The sequence below is a fragment of the Oncorhynchus kisutch genome, linkage group LG10 (assembly GCF_002021735.2).
Source record: "Oncorhynchus kisutch isolate 150728-3 linkage group LG10, Okis_V2, whole genome shotgun sequence".
NCBI classification, from domain to species: Eukaryota; Metazoa; Chordata; class Actinopteri; order Salmoniformes; family Salmonidae; genus Oncorhynchus; species Oncorhynchus kisutch.
In genome coordinates, this window is record NC_034183.2 from 30,284,660 (window position 1) to 30,301,615 (window position 16,956).

General features: G+C 42.4%; 1 protein-coding gene across 7 annotated transcripts; it reads left to right on the forward strand.

Moving 5' to 3' along the window:
* Window positions 1-2,701: 2,701 nt before the first annotated feature.
* Window positions 2,702-16,746, forward strand: exoc1 (exocyst complex component 1). 7 transcript variants are annotated; one of them, XM_020492775.2, is made up of 20 exons: window positions 2,711-2,881; window positions 3,517-3,648; window positions 3,861-3,991; window positions 4,177-4,336; window positions 4,574-4,591; window positions 6,475-6,662; window positions 6,840-7,067; window positions 7,904-8,146; window positions 8,485-8,553; window positions 10,453-10,602; window positions 10,793-10,904; window positions 11,792-11,836; window positions 12,483-12,646; window positions 12,800-12,901; window positions 12,998-13,077; window positions 14,490-14,718; window positions 14,820-15,003; window positions 15,142-15,341; window positions 15,547-15,741; window positions 15,946-16,746. In XM_020492775.2, the coding sequence occupies exons 2-20, from the start codon at window positions 3,525-3,527 to the stop codon at window positions 16,096-16,098; spliced, it is 2,775 nt and encodes a 924-aa protein (XP_020348364.1). In that variant the 5' UTR covers window positions 2,711-2,881; window positions 3,517-3,524; the 3' UTR covers window positions 16,099-16,746. The 7 variants fall into 7 exon arrangements, with proteins under 7 accessions (XP_020348368.1, XP_020348364.1, XP_020348365.1 ...); XM_020492776.2 differs by lacking the exon at window positions 4,574-4,591; XM_020492778.2 differs by lacking the exon at window positions 8,485-8,553 and having other exon boundaries at window positions 15,946-16,712.
* The last annotated feature ends 210 nt before the right edge of the window (window positions 16,747-16,956 follow it).

Here is a 16,956-nt window from a genome sequence, read left to right on the forward strand (position 1 = left end):
GGCTTTTATTGACAATTACATGAAGTTGATGCAAAGAGTCAATATTTGCACTGTTGACCCTTCTTTTTCAAGACCTCTGCAATCCGCCCTGGCATGCTGTCAATTAACTTCTGGGCGGCCACATCCTGACTGATGGCAGCCCATTCTTGCATAATCAATGCTTGGAGTTTGTCAGAATTTGTGGGTTTTGTTTGTCCACCCGCCTCTTGAGGATTGACCACAAGTTCTCAATGGGATTAAGATCTGGGGAGTTTCCTGGCCATGGACCCAAAATATCTATGTTTTATTCCCCGAGCCACTTAGTTATCACTTTTGCCTTATGGCAAGGTGCTCCATCATGCTGGAAAAGGCATTGTTCGTCACCAAACTGTTCCCGGGTGGTTGGGAGAAGTTGCTCTCGGAGGATGTGTTCTTAGGCAAAATTGTAAATGAGCCCACTCCCTTGGCTCAGGATGCTTTACTGTTGGCATGACACAGGACTGATGGTAGCGTTCACCTTGTCTTCTCCAGACAAGCTTTTTTTCTGGATGCCCCAAGCAATCGGAAAGGGGATTCATCAGAGAAAATTACTTTACCCCAGTCCTCAGCAGTCCAATCCAAGTATGTTTTTCCTGGAAAGAAATGGCTTATTTGCGCTCTCCTTGAAGTTCTTGATGATCCAAAAAATTGATGATTTAAGTGCAATCTTCCTGGCAGCAATATCCTTGCCTGTGAAGCCCTTTTCGTGCAAAGCAATGATGACGGCACGTGTTTCCTTGCAGGTAACCATGGTTGACAGAGGAAGAACAATGATTCCAAGCACCACCCACCCTCCCTTTGAAGCTTCTAGTCTGTTTTTCGAACTCAAGCAGCATGACAGCGTGATCTCCAGCCTTGTCCTCGTTAACACTCACACCTGTGTTAATGAGAGAATCACTGATATGATGTCAGCAGGTCCTTTTGTGGCAGGGCTGAAATGCAGTGGAAATGATTTTTGGGGATTCAATTAATTTGCATGGCAAAGAGGGACTTTGCAATTAATTGCAATTCATCTGATCACTCTTCATAACATTCTGGAGTATATGCAAATTGCCATCATACAAACTGAGGCAGCAGACTTTGTGAAAATTAATATTTGTGTTATTCTCAAAACTTTTGGCCACGACTGTACAGAATAACTTGCTAGCTAGCATGGAACCATTGGGGAAAAGCTAGCTACTGAACACACATAAACGCCACATGCAACAATTTCAAAGATTTGACTGACTTACAGTTCATATAAGGAAATCAGTCTACTGAAATAAATACATTCAGCCCAAATCTATGGATTTTACATGACTGGAAATACAGATATGCATATGTTGGTCACAGATACCTTAGAAAAGGTAGGGCTTGGATCAGAAAACTGGTCAGTATCTGATGTGACCACCATTTGCCCCATGCAGTGCAACACATCTCCTTTGCATAGAGACGATCAGTCGGTTATGATGCCAAACTGCAGTCAGGTCAAGACCCTGGTGAGGACAACGAGCACACAAATGAGCTTCCCTGAGATGGTTTCTGACAGGTTGTGCAGAAATTGTTTGGTTGTGTTAACCCACAGTTTCATCAACTGTCCGGGTGGCTGGTCTCAGACGAGGTGAAGAAGTCGGATGTGAAGGTCATGGGCTGGTGTGGTTACACTTGGTCTTGTGGTATGTGAGGTTGGTTGGACATACTGCCAAATTCTATAAAACAACGTTGGTAGAGACGGCTTATGATAGAGGAATTAAAATAAAATTATCTGGCAACAGCTTTGGTGGACAATCCTGCAGTCAGCATGCCAATTGCACGGTCCTTCAAAATTTGAGACATCTGTGGCATTGTGTAACATGACAAAATTGCACATTTTAGTGTGGTCTTTTATTGTCCCATGTGTAATCATCATTCTGTGTAATCAACTTCTTGACATGCCGCACATATCAGGTGGATGGATTATCTTGGCAAATGAGAAATGCTCACTTCTAGGGGAGAAATACATTTGTGCCCAAAATTTGAAAGAAATATGTTTAGCCTAGTGGTTAGAGCGGTGAGTTCAAACCCCCGAGCTGACAATATACAAATCTGTTGTTCTGCCCCTGAACAGGCAGTTAACCCACTGTTCCTAGGCTGTCATTGAAAATAAGAATTTGTTCTTAACTGACTTGCCTAGTTAAATTAAGGTCAAATAAAATATGGAACATTTCTGAGATATTTGGGACTGACACTTTACATGTTGTGTTTATATTTGTGGTCAGTATAGAAGTGCTCCTGAGTAGAATGGACCCCCCCCCCCCCACACGCCCCCTTTTTCCTGAGACACAACGTACATTAAATAGTGTAGGGTGCACTATGTATGTCCAATATGAAAAGACGATTGGATTTATGGTTATGGCCACTCTTTAAGGCCCGCAAAATGAGCAGCGACGCTCCTCTGGGTGTAAACTCTATGGATTTGGAAACTTGAAGTGCTCCTGTGTAGAATGGACCCCCTTGTACAGAAAAGTATGTACAGTGCAATACATGATAGAAGTATCACACCAAAAACATTTAAGGTTCAATTATTATTATTTTTTTAATCCCATAACATTTCATAGAAATACTTGTAATTATTCTATGTATGATAGCTAGTATAAATATATAGATAATTGTGCATATTTTCCATCATTTCACCCTCGTTATTAATTTACAAAGTATACAGAACGGGACTCTTATTCTGAAGGACGTGACCCGGAAGTAGTTAGTGTTTTATAGCAGTGGAGAAGATTGCTTAATATTTTGCTTTAATAGCGCTAAAAAAAGATCACGTTTAAATGACAATAAATAGTGATTAAGTGTAGAACATCCCTAGTGCATTAGATTCTCTATCAAAATTCAATTTAAGGTACGTATGTTCTGTATAAGACACCAAGCTAGCCTTACAACTTTGCTAGCTAACCTAGTAACGTTAGCAGTTAGCCAGGAAGAATGGCCTGCTTCTCATGCTTTTCGAGACAGCTAGCTAGCTAGCTGGTTGAAGGACACTGTCTTCACTTTGCAGAACGATATAGCTAACAGAATGGCCCTTTTGTTTACATGTAGCTAGCTGTCTGGCTTGTATAGCTAGCTGTCAATCGCTAGACACGTCCAGAACCATTTTGGCTAACTACATCATGCTAGCTAACCGTTGTTTACTTATTTTGACTGCACCATTGACCAGAAATACTGTGATGTAGACGGTGCAGACGTTCTTACCATAATGTTAATGTATACTGTAGGAAGGTCGGAAAATGATCAGGTAGACTGGTAATATGGTATTATACTATAGTTGTAAATTATAGTGTCATAGTCTGTGTCCCACTGGGAGGAATAAAATGGTGTGTAAAACGGAATTATATGAAGGTTGCATTGAGTTTGCCTGGCTACCCAGACTTCTTGCTCCGGCCAAACGCTACGCGCACGGACGTTAGTTTATTGTAGCAGAAGAATTTACTGCGAGCCGTCAGCCTAGCATTATGTCTGCATGATTTGTATTTACAGTAACAACAATGACAGCCATCAAGCACGCCCTCCAGAGGGACATCTTTACGCCCAATGATGAGCGTCTCCTCAGCATCGTCAACGTCTGCAAGGCGGGGAAAAAGAAGAAGAACTGCTTCCTGTGTGCCACAGGTGTGGCATAAATGCCTTTAAAGACTAACATGAATCAGCCATTTTCACCATCTCACCAGTGTCATGATGTAAACATTCCGGACTTGAAAACCACTGTCAGAGATTTAACATCAGAAACAGTGATTTCACTGATAAGGCTTAGAGAAATGGATCCACATATCACTTTTACCCCATTATTAGACTATTATAACGGTTCGATGCTTCTACCTCAGTCACCACAGAGAGGCCGGTGCAGGTGAGAGTGGTCAAAGTGAAGAAGTCAGACAAAGGGGATTTCTACAAACGGCAGATGGCCTGGGAACTGAGGGATCTGGCTGAAGTGGATGCAAAAGATGCCAGCAAGGTCAGGGAAAGAGTCATTTTTCTCAACTTCCTCTCACTGCCTGAATGTAATTTCGCATACAACCTTGTCTCTCTCTTCCTCCTAACGTGGGTATTCTTCTTTTCCTTCCTTTCCTCATATGCTTTATCCTCCTGCTAATTTGATTGATATTCACATATGGCATCTCTTCTGCTCTTGTCATTCAGGAGAATCCAGAGTTTGACCTCCATTTTGAGAAGGTGTATCGATGGGTGGCCAGCAGCACAGCTGAGAAGAATTCCTTCATCTCCTGTATTTGGAAGCTGAACCAGCGTTACCTGCGGAAGAAGGTGGAGTTTGTGAATGTCAGTTCCCAGCTGCTCGAAGGTATGACAGCTCTATGGGGGAGGATCAAAAGCATGTATGTTTTTCTAGTGACCCTCACTGATCCCTGTACCTTGCATCTGTGATACTTTTCTTTCTTGCCTGTTCCCAATCTCCTGAACTCAACCTGAAGTGTTTCCAGATAAATCTATTTAACCTGTGAGTTGACCTTTGGTGTGGCTTTCTGTGGCTTAACACGTCTTTATTCTCACTCTTCTCTCTTAAACTGTCAATGGCCAGAGCTTCCTAAAGCGGAAGGTTGGTAGCACTTAACTTCTTTTCCCATTTCCTCTTCATTGTGATTTCATGGTGTTGATTCACTATTCTCATAGTAGACTCGCACATCTTTGAAAGTTGTTGCTATTGTTTGCCTTATTTGGATATTGAGTGAGTGGCTTCTGAATGGGTGTTACTAGATGTTTATTAAATATTTTAACATTTATTTAACTAGGCAAGTCAGTATGAATATTAGTCTGTTCTGTTTTTGTGTAGACATTTTCTATAGTGTATGCACTACTGGTCAATTTTCACATTCAAGGGTTTTTCTTAATTTTTTACAATTTTCTATATTGTAGAATAATAGTGAAAACATGACAACTATGAAGTAACACATATGGAATCATGTAGTAGCCAAAAAAGTGTTAAACAAATATATATTTTATATTTGAGATTCTTTAAATAGCCATATTTTGCCTTGATGAAAGCTTTGCACACTCTTGGCATTCTCTCAACCAGCTTCACCTGGAATGCTTTTCCAACAGTCTTGAAGGAGTTCCCACATATGCTGAGCGCTTGTTGGCTGCTTTTCCTTCATTCTGCGGTCCAATCATCTCAATTTGGTTAAGGTTGGGGGATTGTGGAGGCCAGGTCATTGATGCAGCACTCATCACTCTCTTTCTTGGTCAAATAGCCCTTACACTGCCTGGAGGTGTGTTGGGTCATTGACCTGTTCAAATACAAATGATAGTACCACTAAGCCCAAACCAGATGGGATGGTATATCACTGCAGAATGCTGTGGTAGCCATGCTGGTTAAGTGTGCCTTGATTTCTAAATAAATCCCTGACAGTGTCCACAGCAATGCACCATCACTCCTCCTCCATGCTTTACGGTGGGAAATACACATGCAGAGATTATCCGTTCACCCACACCGCGTCTCACAAAGACACAGTTGTTAGAACCAAAAATAAATTTGGACTCCACCGGTCTAATGGCCATTAATCATGTTTCTTGGCCCAAGCAAGTCTCTTATTATTATTATTATTGGTGTCCTTTAGTAGTGGTTTCTTTGCAGCACTTCGACCATGAAGACCTGATTCACACAGTCTCCTCTGAACAGTTGATGTTGAGATGTGTCTGTTACTTGAACTCTGTAAAGCATTTATTTGGGCTGCAATTTCTGAGGCTGGTAACTCTGAACTTATCCTCTGCAGCAGAGGTAACTCTGGATCTTTCATTCCTGTGGCGGTCCTCATGAGAGCCAGTTTCATCATAGTGCTTGATGCTTTTTGCGACTGCAAAATTGAAGTTTTCCGGATTGACTGACCTTCATGTCTTAACGTAATGATGGACTGTCATTTCTCTTTGCTTATTTGAGCTGTTCTTGCCATAATATGGACTTGGTCTTTTACCAAATAGGGCTATCTTCTGTATACCACCCCTACCTTGTCACAACACAACTGATTGTCACAAATGCATGAAGAAGGAAAGAAATTCCACAAATTAACCTTTAACAAGGCACACCTGTTAATTGAAAAGCATTCCAGGTGACTACCTCATGAAGCTGGTTGAGTGAATGCCAGGAGTGTGCAAAGCTGTCATCAAGGCAAAGGGTGGCTATTTGAAGAATCTCAAATATAAAATATATTTTGATATGTTTAACAATTTTTTTGTTGTTGGTTAATACATGATTCCATATGTGTTATTTCGCAGTTTTGATGTCTTCACTTTTATTCTACAATGTAAAAATAAAGAAAAACCCTTGAATGAGTAGGTGTTCTCAAACTTTTGACCGGTAGTGTATGTGTTTTTGATTGTATATTTGTTCAAATGGAAGGGTGATGTTTGTTTGTGTGGATGTGTGTGTACAGTACTGTATGCGCTGTGCACAATGTTAAACCATCCTCTCCGTCCTTGGTTTAGAGTCAGTCCCCAGTGGTGAGAGCCAGAGTGTTGCCGGGGGCGACGAGGATGCTCTGGATGACTACCAAGAGCTGAATGCCCGTGAGGAGCAAGACATTGAAGGCATGATGGAGGTGTGCGAGTATGCCATCTCTAACGCAGAGGCCTTTGCTGAGAAACTCTCCAGGGAGCTACAGGTTCTGGATGGGGTAAGTAGACAGCGCCATGGAGACTTGGGTCTTCTTGAGGACAACATAGACTTGACATGCGCAGACTACTGCCCTTTGTGATCTATGGTTGAGCACATTACAGTGTGGTTTGGCTCACCGTGATTTGATGAACAGTGTAGTTAAAGTGACCACCTCCAATAATCCCCCCAATCCCAGGCCAACATCCAGTCCATCATGGCATCTGAGAAGCAGGTGAACATCCTGATGCAGCTACTGGACGAGGCTCTGTCAGAGGTGGACACCATCGAGGGCAAGCTGAGCAGTTATGAGGAGATGCTGCAGAGCGTCAAGGAGCAGATGGACCAGATCTCCCAGAGCAACCGCCTCATCCAGATCAGCAACACCAACAATGGCAAGCTGCTGGACGAGATCCAGTTCCTGGTGGTGAGCTTTGTGGTTGATGTGGGGGAAGGTTTCCTGTTGCTGTCAGTTTGTTTGGATGGATGGTTTGCCTCTATTTGGTACGATTACAATGCGGTACCACAAGATATGGTGCATTTTCTTTGACTTGTTGGTTTTGTTTAATGAGGTGATGTTGAATGATGAGGGGCGGGCAGGTAGCATAGCGGTTAACAGCGTTGGGTCAGTAACCGAAAGGTCGCTGGTTCGAATCACCAAGACTACTAGGTGAAAAATCTTTTGAGTTGCGCTTGAGCAAGGCACTTAACTCCAATTGATGCTGTACGTGGTTGATTAGAGCATCTGCTAAAGCGGTGGTTCAATGTTTTTTTATTTTTTTTATTTTTTCAAAAGTCAGTCCGGCTTATAATAGTAGAATGCACAAGGTGCGATTTCAAAATTGGATAGTGCAGCATCAGTTCGTCTTGTCATGTTACTCATTGCAAACCTTAGAGAGCTATTTATAACTTGTCAGAAAGTTATAAAGATCAATTAGCCCATGTCAGCTAATGTTTTTTTAGCTAGGTTTTTTTAGCCCATAGATTTTGTTGTGATGTTTGAGTCACTCAGATATCACATGAATAAACATTAGACATGGACATGTTATAGAATTGCAAGAAAATTATTTTTAAAACTGCAACATTTTGTGTCACGTATGAACAGTTTGTGTCATGAACAGAGCTTGTGACCATACAAATAGACATGGTGTGCTCGCACAGGGGGGACAGAGGATGTTCGCCAATGCTGGAAAGGGGGACTGAGTGAAAAAGTGTGCTAAATGACTACAATTTAAATGTAAATGATGAATACCTGTCCCTCAGAATTATATGGACTTGTCGAAGGGACACATCAGGGCCCTTCAGGATGGAGACTTGTCCTCGCCCAAAGGCATTGAGGCCTGTATCAATGCTTCTGAGGCTCTACTGCAGTGCATGAACGTGGCACTTAGACCAGGCCATGAGAAACTGATGGCTGTGAAACAGCAGCAGCACCTGTTCACTGAGCTCAGAGATACCTTTGCCCGGCGCCTCACCAATCACCTCAACAACGTGTTCGTCCACCAGGTAATCCACACAACACAGTAACACTTCACTAGTCCTCTAGGTAATTTAAACATGGTCTCAAGATGTATATTCAGATTCGTATTGAACAACATTTATGACTAGAAATGAGGCATAACAGAGTGCTGTACACATTTCTTGTTACAGTATTTGAATGTTTCCTGCCTTTGGCAGGTGGCTTTTTCTGTCCTCCTCATCCACTTCCTAGTTTAAGCTCTGTTTCCTCTGATCGTGTCTCTTCCTGTCTCTATTCTGTTTCCCTCCTGTACTACTCTGGTCCTCCTGTCCTTCACTCTCTGCCTCACTCTGAACCACCCCACTCTGCTCTCTGTCCCTGTCAGTTCAACCACTTCAGTCACTTCAAAATGACCATCCCTCAGTTCTATAGGTCCTCCTGTATGTCGCTTCCAGTGAGTAGTACCCTCACAGCAACCCCATTGACCCTTCCCCTCTTACCGCTGACCTTTCCTACTTATCTACACGCCCCTGATTTCTTCACAAAATGCATTTACTGACCGCATGAGTTGTGCTGCTCATGACTTCTTAGCTAACCCTCCTCTCTTTCATCTCAACGGGTCTGAACGCCTCAGAAACGTCTCAGACCTTGCTCCACTACCTCCATTGAAGGATTGACTGGGCTCCCCTTGCACTTTGCTTCCTTCCTGTGTCAGAGTGCTGCTGTGACTTTGCTGTGCTGGGGTGCCATGTCATAATACTTCTGCCTGTCTGCATGCTTGGTAGCAGCCCTAGAAGCAAGTGAATTAACCTCTTTGGGCTGAGATCCCGCTAACGGGATCGATATGACAACAGCCAGTGAAAGTGCAGGGTGACATTCAAAACAACAGAAATCCCATAATTAAAATTCCTCAAACATAGAGGAGTCACGAAAAGCAGAAATAGAGATAAATCACTAACCTTTGATCTTCATCAGATGACACTCATAGGACTTCATGTTACACAATACATGTATGTTTTGTTCGATAAAGTTCATATTTATATAAAAAAATCTCAGTATACATTATGTTCAGTAGTTCCAAAACATCCGGTGATTTTGCAGAGAGCCACATCAATTTACAGAAATACTCATAATAAACATTAATAAAAGATACAACTATTATGCATGAAATTATAGATACACTTCTCCTTAATGCAACCGTTGTGTCAGATTTCAAAAAAGCTTTACCGAAAAAGCACACCATGCAATAATCTGAGTACAGCGCTCAGAGACCAAAACAACCCAAACAGATATCCGCCATGTTGTGTAATCAGAAATAGCATTATAAATATTCACTTACATTTGATGATCTTCATCAGAATGCACTCCCAGGAATCCCAGTTCCACAATAAATGTTTGATTTTTTCGATAAAGTCCATAATTTATGTCCAAATACCTCTATGTTTCCGCGTTTAGCCCAGTAATCCAAATTCATTTCGCGCGTTCACTAGGAGCAGACGAAATGTCAAAAAAATTCCATTACAGTCCGTAGAAACATGTCAAACGATGTAAATAATCAATCTTTAGGATGTTTTTAACATAAATCTTCAATAATGTTCCAACCGGAGAATTCCTTTGTCTGTAGAAATGCAATGGAACTCAAGCTAACTATCACGTGAACGCGCGTGGTCAGCTCATGTCTCTCTGGCAGACCTCTGACTCATTCCCCTCTCATTCGCCCCCACTTCACAGTAGAAGCATCAAACAAGGTTCTAAAGAGTGTTGACATCTAGTGGAAGCCTTAGGAAGTGCAATATGACCCCATAGACACTGTGTATGCAATAGGGAATGAGTTGAAAAACTACAAACCTCAGATTTCCCACTTCCTGTTTGGATTTTTTTCTCAGGTATTTGCCTGCCATATGAGTTCAGTTATACTCACAGACATCATTCAAACAGTTTTAGAAACTTCAGAGTGTTTTATATCCAAATCTACTAGTAATATGCATATATTAGCAACTGAGCCTGAGTAGCAGACAGTTTACTCTGGGCACCTTATTCGTCCAAGCTACTCAATACTGCCCCCAGCCATAAGTTAACTGAGAAAGGGGAAAAAAGCTTGAAAATCTACAAATGCCGGGATGTTCTTGTCGATGAGGTTATTTGAATGTTGAGGTTGAATATCTGAACAGTTAATCTTGTACTACCTCAGTGTTCCATCGGGCCACACAAACTGTCCCTATGAATGCAGGGGATGTCCTTAAAGGGACCAAGATGGTTCAAGAAAAAGTCTCTCTCTCCCTGCCTGTGTGTGTGTTTGAGAGGGTGTTTCTCTATATGAGCTGTGTTAACTACCTGTGTTATCTACATCCAGGGCCATGACCAGAGCTCCACGCTTTCCCAACACACGGCAGAGCTGACCCTGCCTAAACACAGCCCCCTGCACAGGGACCTGCTGAGATACGCCAAGCTCATGGAGTGGCTCAAGAACACCCAGAGAGAGAAGTATGACGGCCTGTCCAGGGTGAGTGGCTTCCTCTCAAAGATCCTCATCATCATCATTATTACTGCCCTTGCCCTAGCTATATTCTATTGTTATCACCATTACCACCACTACTATAACGTCTCCATCACCAGCAGCCCTACCATCATCGCTTACTGTGTCTCATAACAAGTAGACAGTTATTCATTGATTTTTCTCCCTCTGTTTTCAGACCTATGTTGATTACATGACCAGATTATATGAACGAGAAATCAAAGATTTCTTTGAGGTGGCGAAGATCAAAATGGCGGGCACAACCAAAGAGGGGAAGGGAAATAAGTTTGGTAAGACCTTGGCGTGTTTTTAAATGTGTGATGTTTGTGTGATTGTTTGTCTTTTCTTTTCCCTGTGAGAGCTTGTAGTTGCTGTGGGGTTTGTTTGTGGTGTTGTTTAGCCAATTAGGTGCTGTTTTTTTCACCTTGGGTTTTTGCGTATGGTTTGTATTTGTGGTGTGTGTGTACTGTATTTATGTGATTTGGTTTTGAGGTAAGTGTGTGTAATTCTGTTCAATATTTGTCCATCTATACTGTAACATCACCAGCTTTTTCTGCATGGTTCCCCTTGCGGTATTCCTGGACTATATGGTAACAGTAAACACAACTACATGTAGTTAACTGCCCTGTACTGCTTCCTGTGTCATAGCTTTCACTGCCTAGGAAAGGCCCCTGTGTGATGTCATTGTTTTGCTCGGTGTTGCTAGCTGGTGTTTTGCTCATTGTTATTTCCCTATTTGTCTGTTTACTGTATGAAGAGCCGAAAATTAACCCTGCTACTCATTCTAACTGCAGAGTATGACTTCACTAATTTAGTGTTTTAAGACTAACTGGGGAGCCTAAACATTACATGGGGAATGAAATCCCTCATTTAAGTTTACCTGTAAAGTAAACTGAAATATACTGTATTTAATGCTCTAAAAACGGTCCTTTCATTTGGGAGGAATATAAGGCTCTGCTTCCTGAATTCTGAATTTCAGTCTTAGCTTTTCTCTCTAAAAAACAAAATGAGCAAAACTTTTGTTTTCAAAAAGGCTTTCTTAAGGCCAACCACAGCCTCTGCAGTGCATTTCAGTCTGTTACCTTTGACTCTCACCTCCTTAACGTGCCCCCATTCTTCATGTCATGAGCCTAACATGTCTCTGTCTCTGATGCCTGCCGTTCTAACTGGCCGCCAGCCACGCTTCCACGGAAAGAGAGTGCTCTCAAACAGGAAACGGAAAGTAAGTATCCCATACGGGTCACGCAGTGAGACCCCTGTAACCTGCCACCCACACCCACTCCTACCCACCTGCTCCCCACTACTGTGTCCCTGATACTGTTGCACAGCCAGGGCCCCCTCCCTCAGCCTTCCACCTAGAGTAACCCCAATCTGCCATCCATAGAACGTTCTACAGGCCACTTTTTAAAGAGCACCTAAACTAACACCGATCAGACATTTTAAAAACAATGAGCATGTACATTCTGTATGGCATAGGATCCTACTACTCATCCAGCGAGGTTCTCTGATAATGAATGTCCAACATCCATAATAAGATATTTAATGGTCTTTATCACCGAGCACGCCTTTCAACGTTTCAATGTTGCATATGTTCTTGTCTCTCAATTGTTTTCAGCTGTTCATGTTATGTGTAATTACCGCTAAACTAACATGTTTTAAAGATGCATATTCACGTGGGCTTTGTGGACTTTTTTTTTGAGATGCCACAAAGTTCTTTATTTTTAACAGCACAGTTGCTCTGCTTTGAAAATAAGTCCATGTGAATGCAGCTTTGGTCTCATGGGCTATAGATAGGGAAATGTTCCACAGACTAGTATTTAGCCTGTGGTTAGAACGTGCCTTCAACTGTTTCCCCTCTGGTGGCCCAGGCCTGCATGGCAGCTCTGGGAAGCTGACGGGCTCCACCTCCAGTCTGAATAAGCTGACAGTGCAGGGCTCCAGCAGCAGGCGCTCCCAGTCCTCCTCTCTGCTGGACATGGGCAACATGTCTGCCTCAGACCTGGATGTGGCCGACAGGACCAAGTTCGACAAGGTGATGCTCACAGACAGGGCCATACTACAGTCTATATATTGCACATACTACCCGTGTTTTTTTGTAGATCTCTTTATCGTTTTAGATGCGCCATTTGTTTTGTGTGTTTTATTTATGTTGGATCAATTGATGTAGGTGTCTCTCTTTCTGTAGATCTTTGAGCAGGTTCTTAGTGAGCTGGAGCCTCTCTGTCTAGCAGAACAAGACTTCATCAGCAAGTTCTTCAAGCTACAGCAGCACCCCACCCTGGCTCAGGTGAATTCCATTCTAGTCTGACTGGCTGAGTGTTTGCAAGTGAGACTATGAGTAACTTCTAAATGATTAACCACAGTTTTTTTTTTGTTCTATCAGGGAGAAGTGGAGTCTGATGGAGGGGTGCCCTCCAGACAGCCCCCTCCAGGGGAACACAGACACTCAATGTCATTGACTGAGTGAGTAGCTAGCCTCTCATCTCTTACTGACATTTACTGTATGCTCTGAATGTCCATCAATAGTGTTAGGGCAGTGGTCACCAACTTTTTCTGAGTCAAGATCACTTTCTCAGTCAAAAAGTAAGCCATGATCGACTGCTCAGATTTTATTTTTTAACATGACTTAAAAAATGTAACATTAACCTAATTATAACAGTTATGTAGGAATGAGGTTTGTGCAGTAGGCCAAATACATTATCACAGCATATTGGCTATATGCCTGGCCTTACAATATTTTTATTCTCAGACCATATTATATTTCAAAACTCAAGCTTTGATAACAAAATAGATCAGTTGGTGTAGCACTTGTGAGGCACAGCTGAGTATAAGTTGAAATAATTTGCAAATAATTCACTTTTTTATTTTACTGGACTGGTGGTACCTGCATCTGATGGTCATGGTTCTTTCAAGACAACTGGGAACTCATGTCAGTGATCTTCAGATCGGAACTCGAGAAAGATGCCCGAGTTTCCTACTTGGAACTCCGAGTTGGATGACCTTTCAAAACAAGTCGGAGATGTCCTAGTTCACAGTTGTTTTGAACACATTATTAGTCTTAGCGGAGGGAGAGCGCAGCAGAGGGTTCGCCTCTCACAGTCCCTGCTCTCTCAATCCTTTCCTCCAGTGAGACTGACCAGAGGGGACACAGTCTTCCACCTGATGGCAAAACTCGAGTCTCACCGCATCTGCCTCATGCACAAAATAATACAAATACAGGGCTATCGATACACTTGGCTACTAATTCATTGCAGCGCAAGTGGTAGTATGGAGAAGCATGTTTTTTGTTTTGTAATAGTGTTGAATAAAAAGTGTTGTCAATGCTGAATAAAAACGTAAACATGAACTCACTCTTAAAAACAGCAGCACTTTGCTGTATTCTTCAGTCTCTCTCTAGTCATGGCTTTTAAAATGTTACGAAATCTCATGTAGGCTAGTATCAAACTTTGCTGGAAGCTGTAGGCTGTGAGCAATCTGATTGGCCAGCGCAGTAGGCACATTTGATTTAGCCACAGATCTCCCAGAGTTTTGTATTTTCAGACAATTGAAAAGGTTCAAAATTGGGACATTTTGCCTACCCGGTGCACATGGCTTCTGAATCATGTGCACCTCCCGGCCAGCAGTGAAAAAATTTATTGAAAAAGGAGCGCAAGCCTTTATTGTTTGCTTTTCTACAGAAATGTTTCGTGATCGACTAGGAATGCCTTGAAGATCACAATCGACCGGTTGGTAACCACTGTACTTGGGGCACTAAACATGCGACAAATATGACAAGTCCAAATACCATCTTTCATGGTCCACTTCTATCCTCCTCTTCACTTTTACCATATTATTATCTTTCGTTCTGTGTCTTACCACCGTCTGGTCATCCTCAGGAAGGACATGGTGCGATTGATGATGAACAAGATCTTCCAGAGCATTGAGACGGAACTCAACAGCCTCATCGCCCTGGGAGACAAGATCGACAGCTTCCACTCCCTGTACATGCTGGTGAAGATGAGTCACCACGTGTGGACAGCCCAGAATGTGGACCCCGCTTCCTACCTCAGCACCACCCTCGGCAATGTGCTGGTCACCGTCAAGAGAAACTTTGACAAGTGCATTGTGAGTAGAGTTCAGGTTAACAGTCGAGTCTGTTGATCTGTGTATCTAGTACTGCTACAGACTGTTGGATGTGTGTGTGAAGCTGTTCATGTTTCTCTCAGTCTGGTCAGATCAGACAGATGGAGGAGGTGAAGATCTCTAAGAAGAGCAAGGTGGGCATCCTGCCCTTTGTCACTGGGTTCGAGGAGTTTGCTGAGCTGGCTGAAACCATCTTCCGTAATGCAGAGCGCAGAGGGGATCTAGACAAGGCATATGTCAAGCTTATCAGAGCCGTCTTTATGAATGGTAGGTCTAATACTTGCCCTGTGTTGTCAGGGAGATCGAATATTATGATTGGTGAATGTTTTGTGTGTATGTTGAGTAATGTGGTTGGCTGATAGTCTGTGCTCTGATTGGTGTTTGTCTTGCTGGGGGTGTATCCAGTGGAGAAAGTGGCCAATGAGAGTCAGAAGACGCCCCGGGACGTGGTGATGATGGAGAACTTCCACCACATCTTCTCCACACAGTCCCGCCTGAAGATCTCCTGCCTTGAGACAGAGAGGCGAGAGGCCAAACACAAGTACACAGACCATCTGCAGTCCTACGTCATCAACTCCCTGGGCCAGCCCCTGGAGAAACTCAATGTGAGAGAGGGGGTTTACACTTGACAAAGCTAATGTAAATTTGATTGATGTTTATATGTAACATACATGTTATATGATAACTGTAACACATTGTGATTTCACATATAACACATTATGTGATTTCACATATTACATGGCATGCATACTTGAATGTATAGAATTTAAAAATGCACAAGTTGATCAAGTACGCCTCTATGCTTTGCAGCACTTCTTTGAGGGAGTGGAGGCGCGTGTGGCCCAGGGGGTGCGTGAGGAGGAGGTCAGCTACCAGTTGGCTTTCAATAAACAGGAGCTGCGTAAAGTTATCAAGGAGTACCCCGGCAAGGAGGTGAAGAAGGGCCTGGACAACCTGTACAAGAAGGTGGATAAGCACTTGTGTGAGGAGGAGAGCCTGTTACAGGTTAGTGATAGAGAACCTAGAAGTTTGCAGTGTGTCTATTATAGATTATTATAATGATCATTTATTTTATTGATCTATTATAGATCTGTAGATATGTTATCTTAACAGCTGGTAGTTTCACTAGTTTCACTTAAGCTGGTAGTTTCAGTGGTTGATCCTGGTCTTGTTTTTTTGTTGTTGTGTACTTTTCAATTTCTCCAATAGGTGGTGTGGCACTCCATGCAGGATGAGTTCATCCGTCAGTACAAACACTTTGAAGGCTTGATTGGCCGCTGCTACCCTGGGTCTGGTATCACCATGGAGTTTACCATTGGAGACATGTTGGAGTACTTCTCAAGCATTGCCCAGTCCCATTAATTACAAACATACACATTATAACTTTACATATGCTCTCTATTGCTTCATAGTGCCACACACAGAAGAAACACTATTTACTGAAACCAATCCGTCATTGCTGTGTGGCCAATACGAAGTACATTAATTGAAATTGAATAAATGGCACTTGAAATTGTCTGCAGTACTGGTATGGATGGGAATGAATTAACAGTTGTAAAAAGTTGTGTGTAGCAGGCACAAAAGCCTAGCCGACTAGGTGAAAATCTGCCGTTGTGCCCTTGAGCAAAGCACTTAACCCTAATTGCTCCTGTAAGTTGCTTTGGATAAAAGCATCTGCTAAATGACTCCTATGTAAATGTGTGTGTGAGTGAGTGAGATCTTATTTGCACAGAGATCACAATGTTACTGATTTCTTCTGTCTGTGATTTTCCTTTGTTATAACGCACATCGCCTGTACATGATAAACTCTTCAAAATTGTGAGGTTGTGGGCCAAATACATGTTAGCTTGTATGACACTACTCAAAATCTAAAGCCCCCTTCATCACACTGATGTCTTGAACTTTGTATAGTCACAGAATGTCAGTCTTCTACTGGAATATTTTTGTGTGATTGCAAACTTTTCAACATAATGCCATATTGCCAAATAAATGTTAAAATGTCAAATTTTTCATGGATTTGTTTAACATTTCTATTATATAATTGGCATTAGATTAGAAGCACTGAGCTCATTCATTATGTAGTGATAACTACAACTGCGAAGTAGAACTGAGTGTAGGCTACTACTGAACTCGTTGGAGACTTTGGAGATGTTCACTGGCACAGGTTCAGGTGACATGTGTCTCGTTTCCATGGAGAAGTTAAAGCGAAGTGGGATGAGC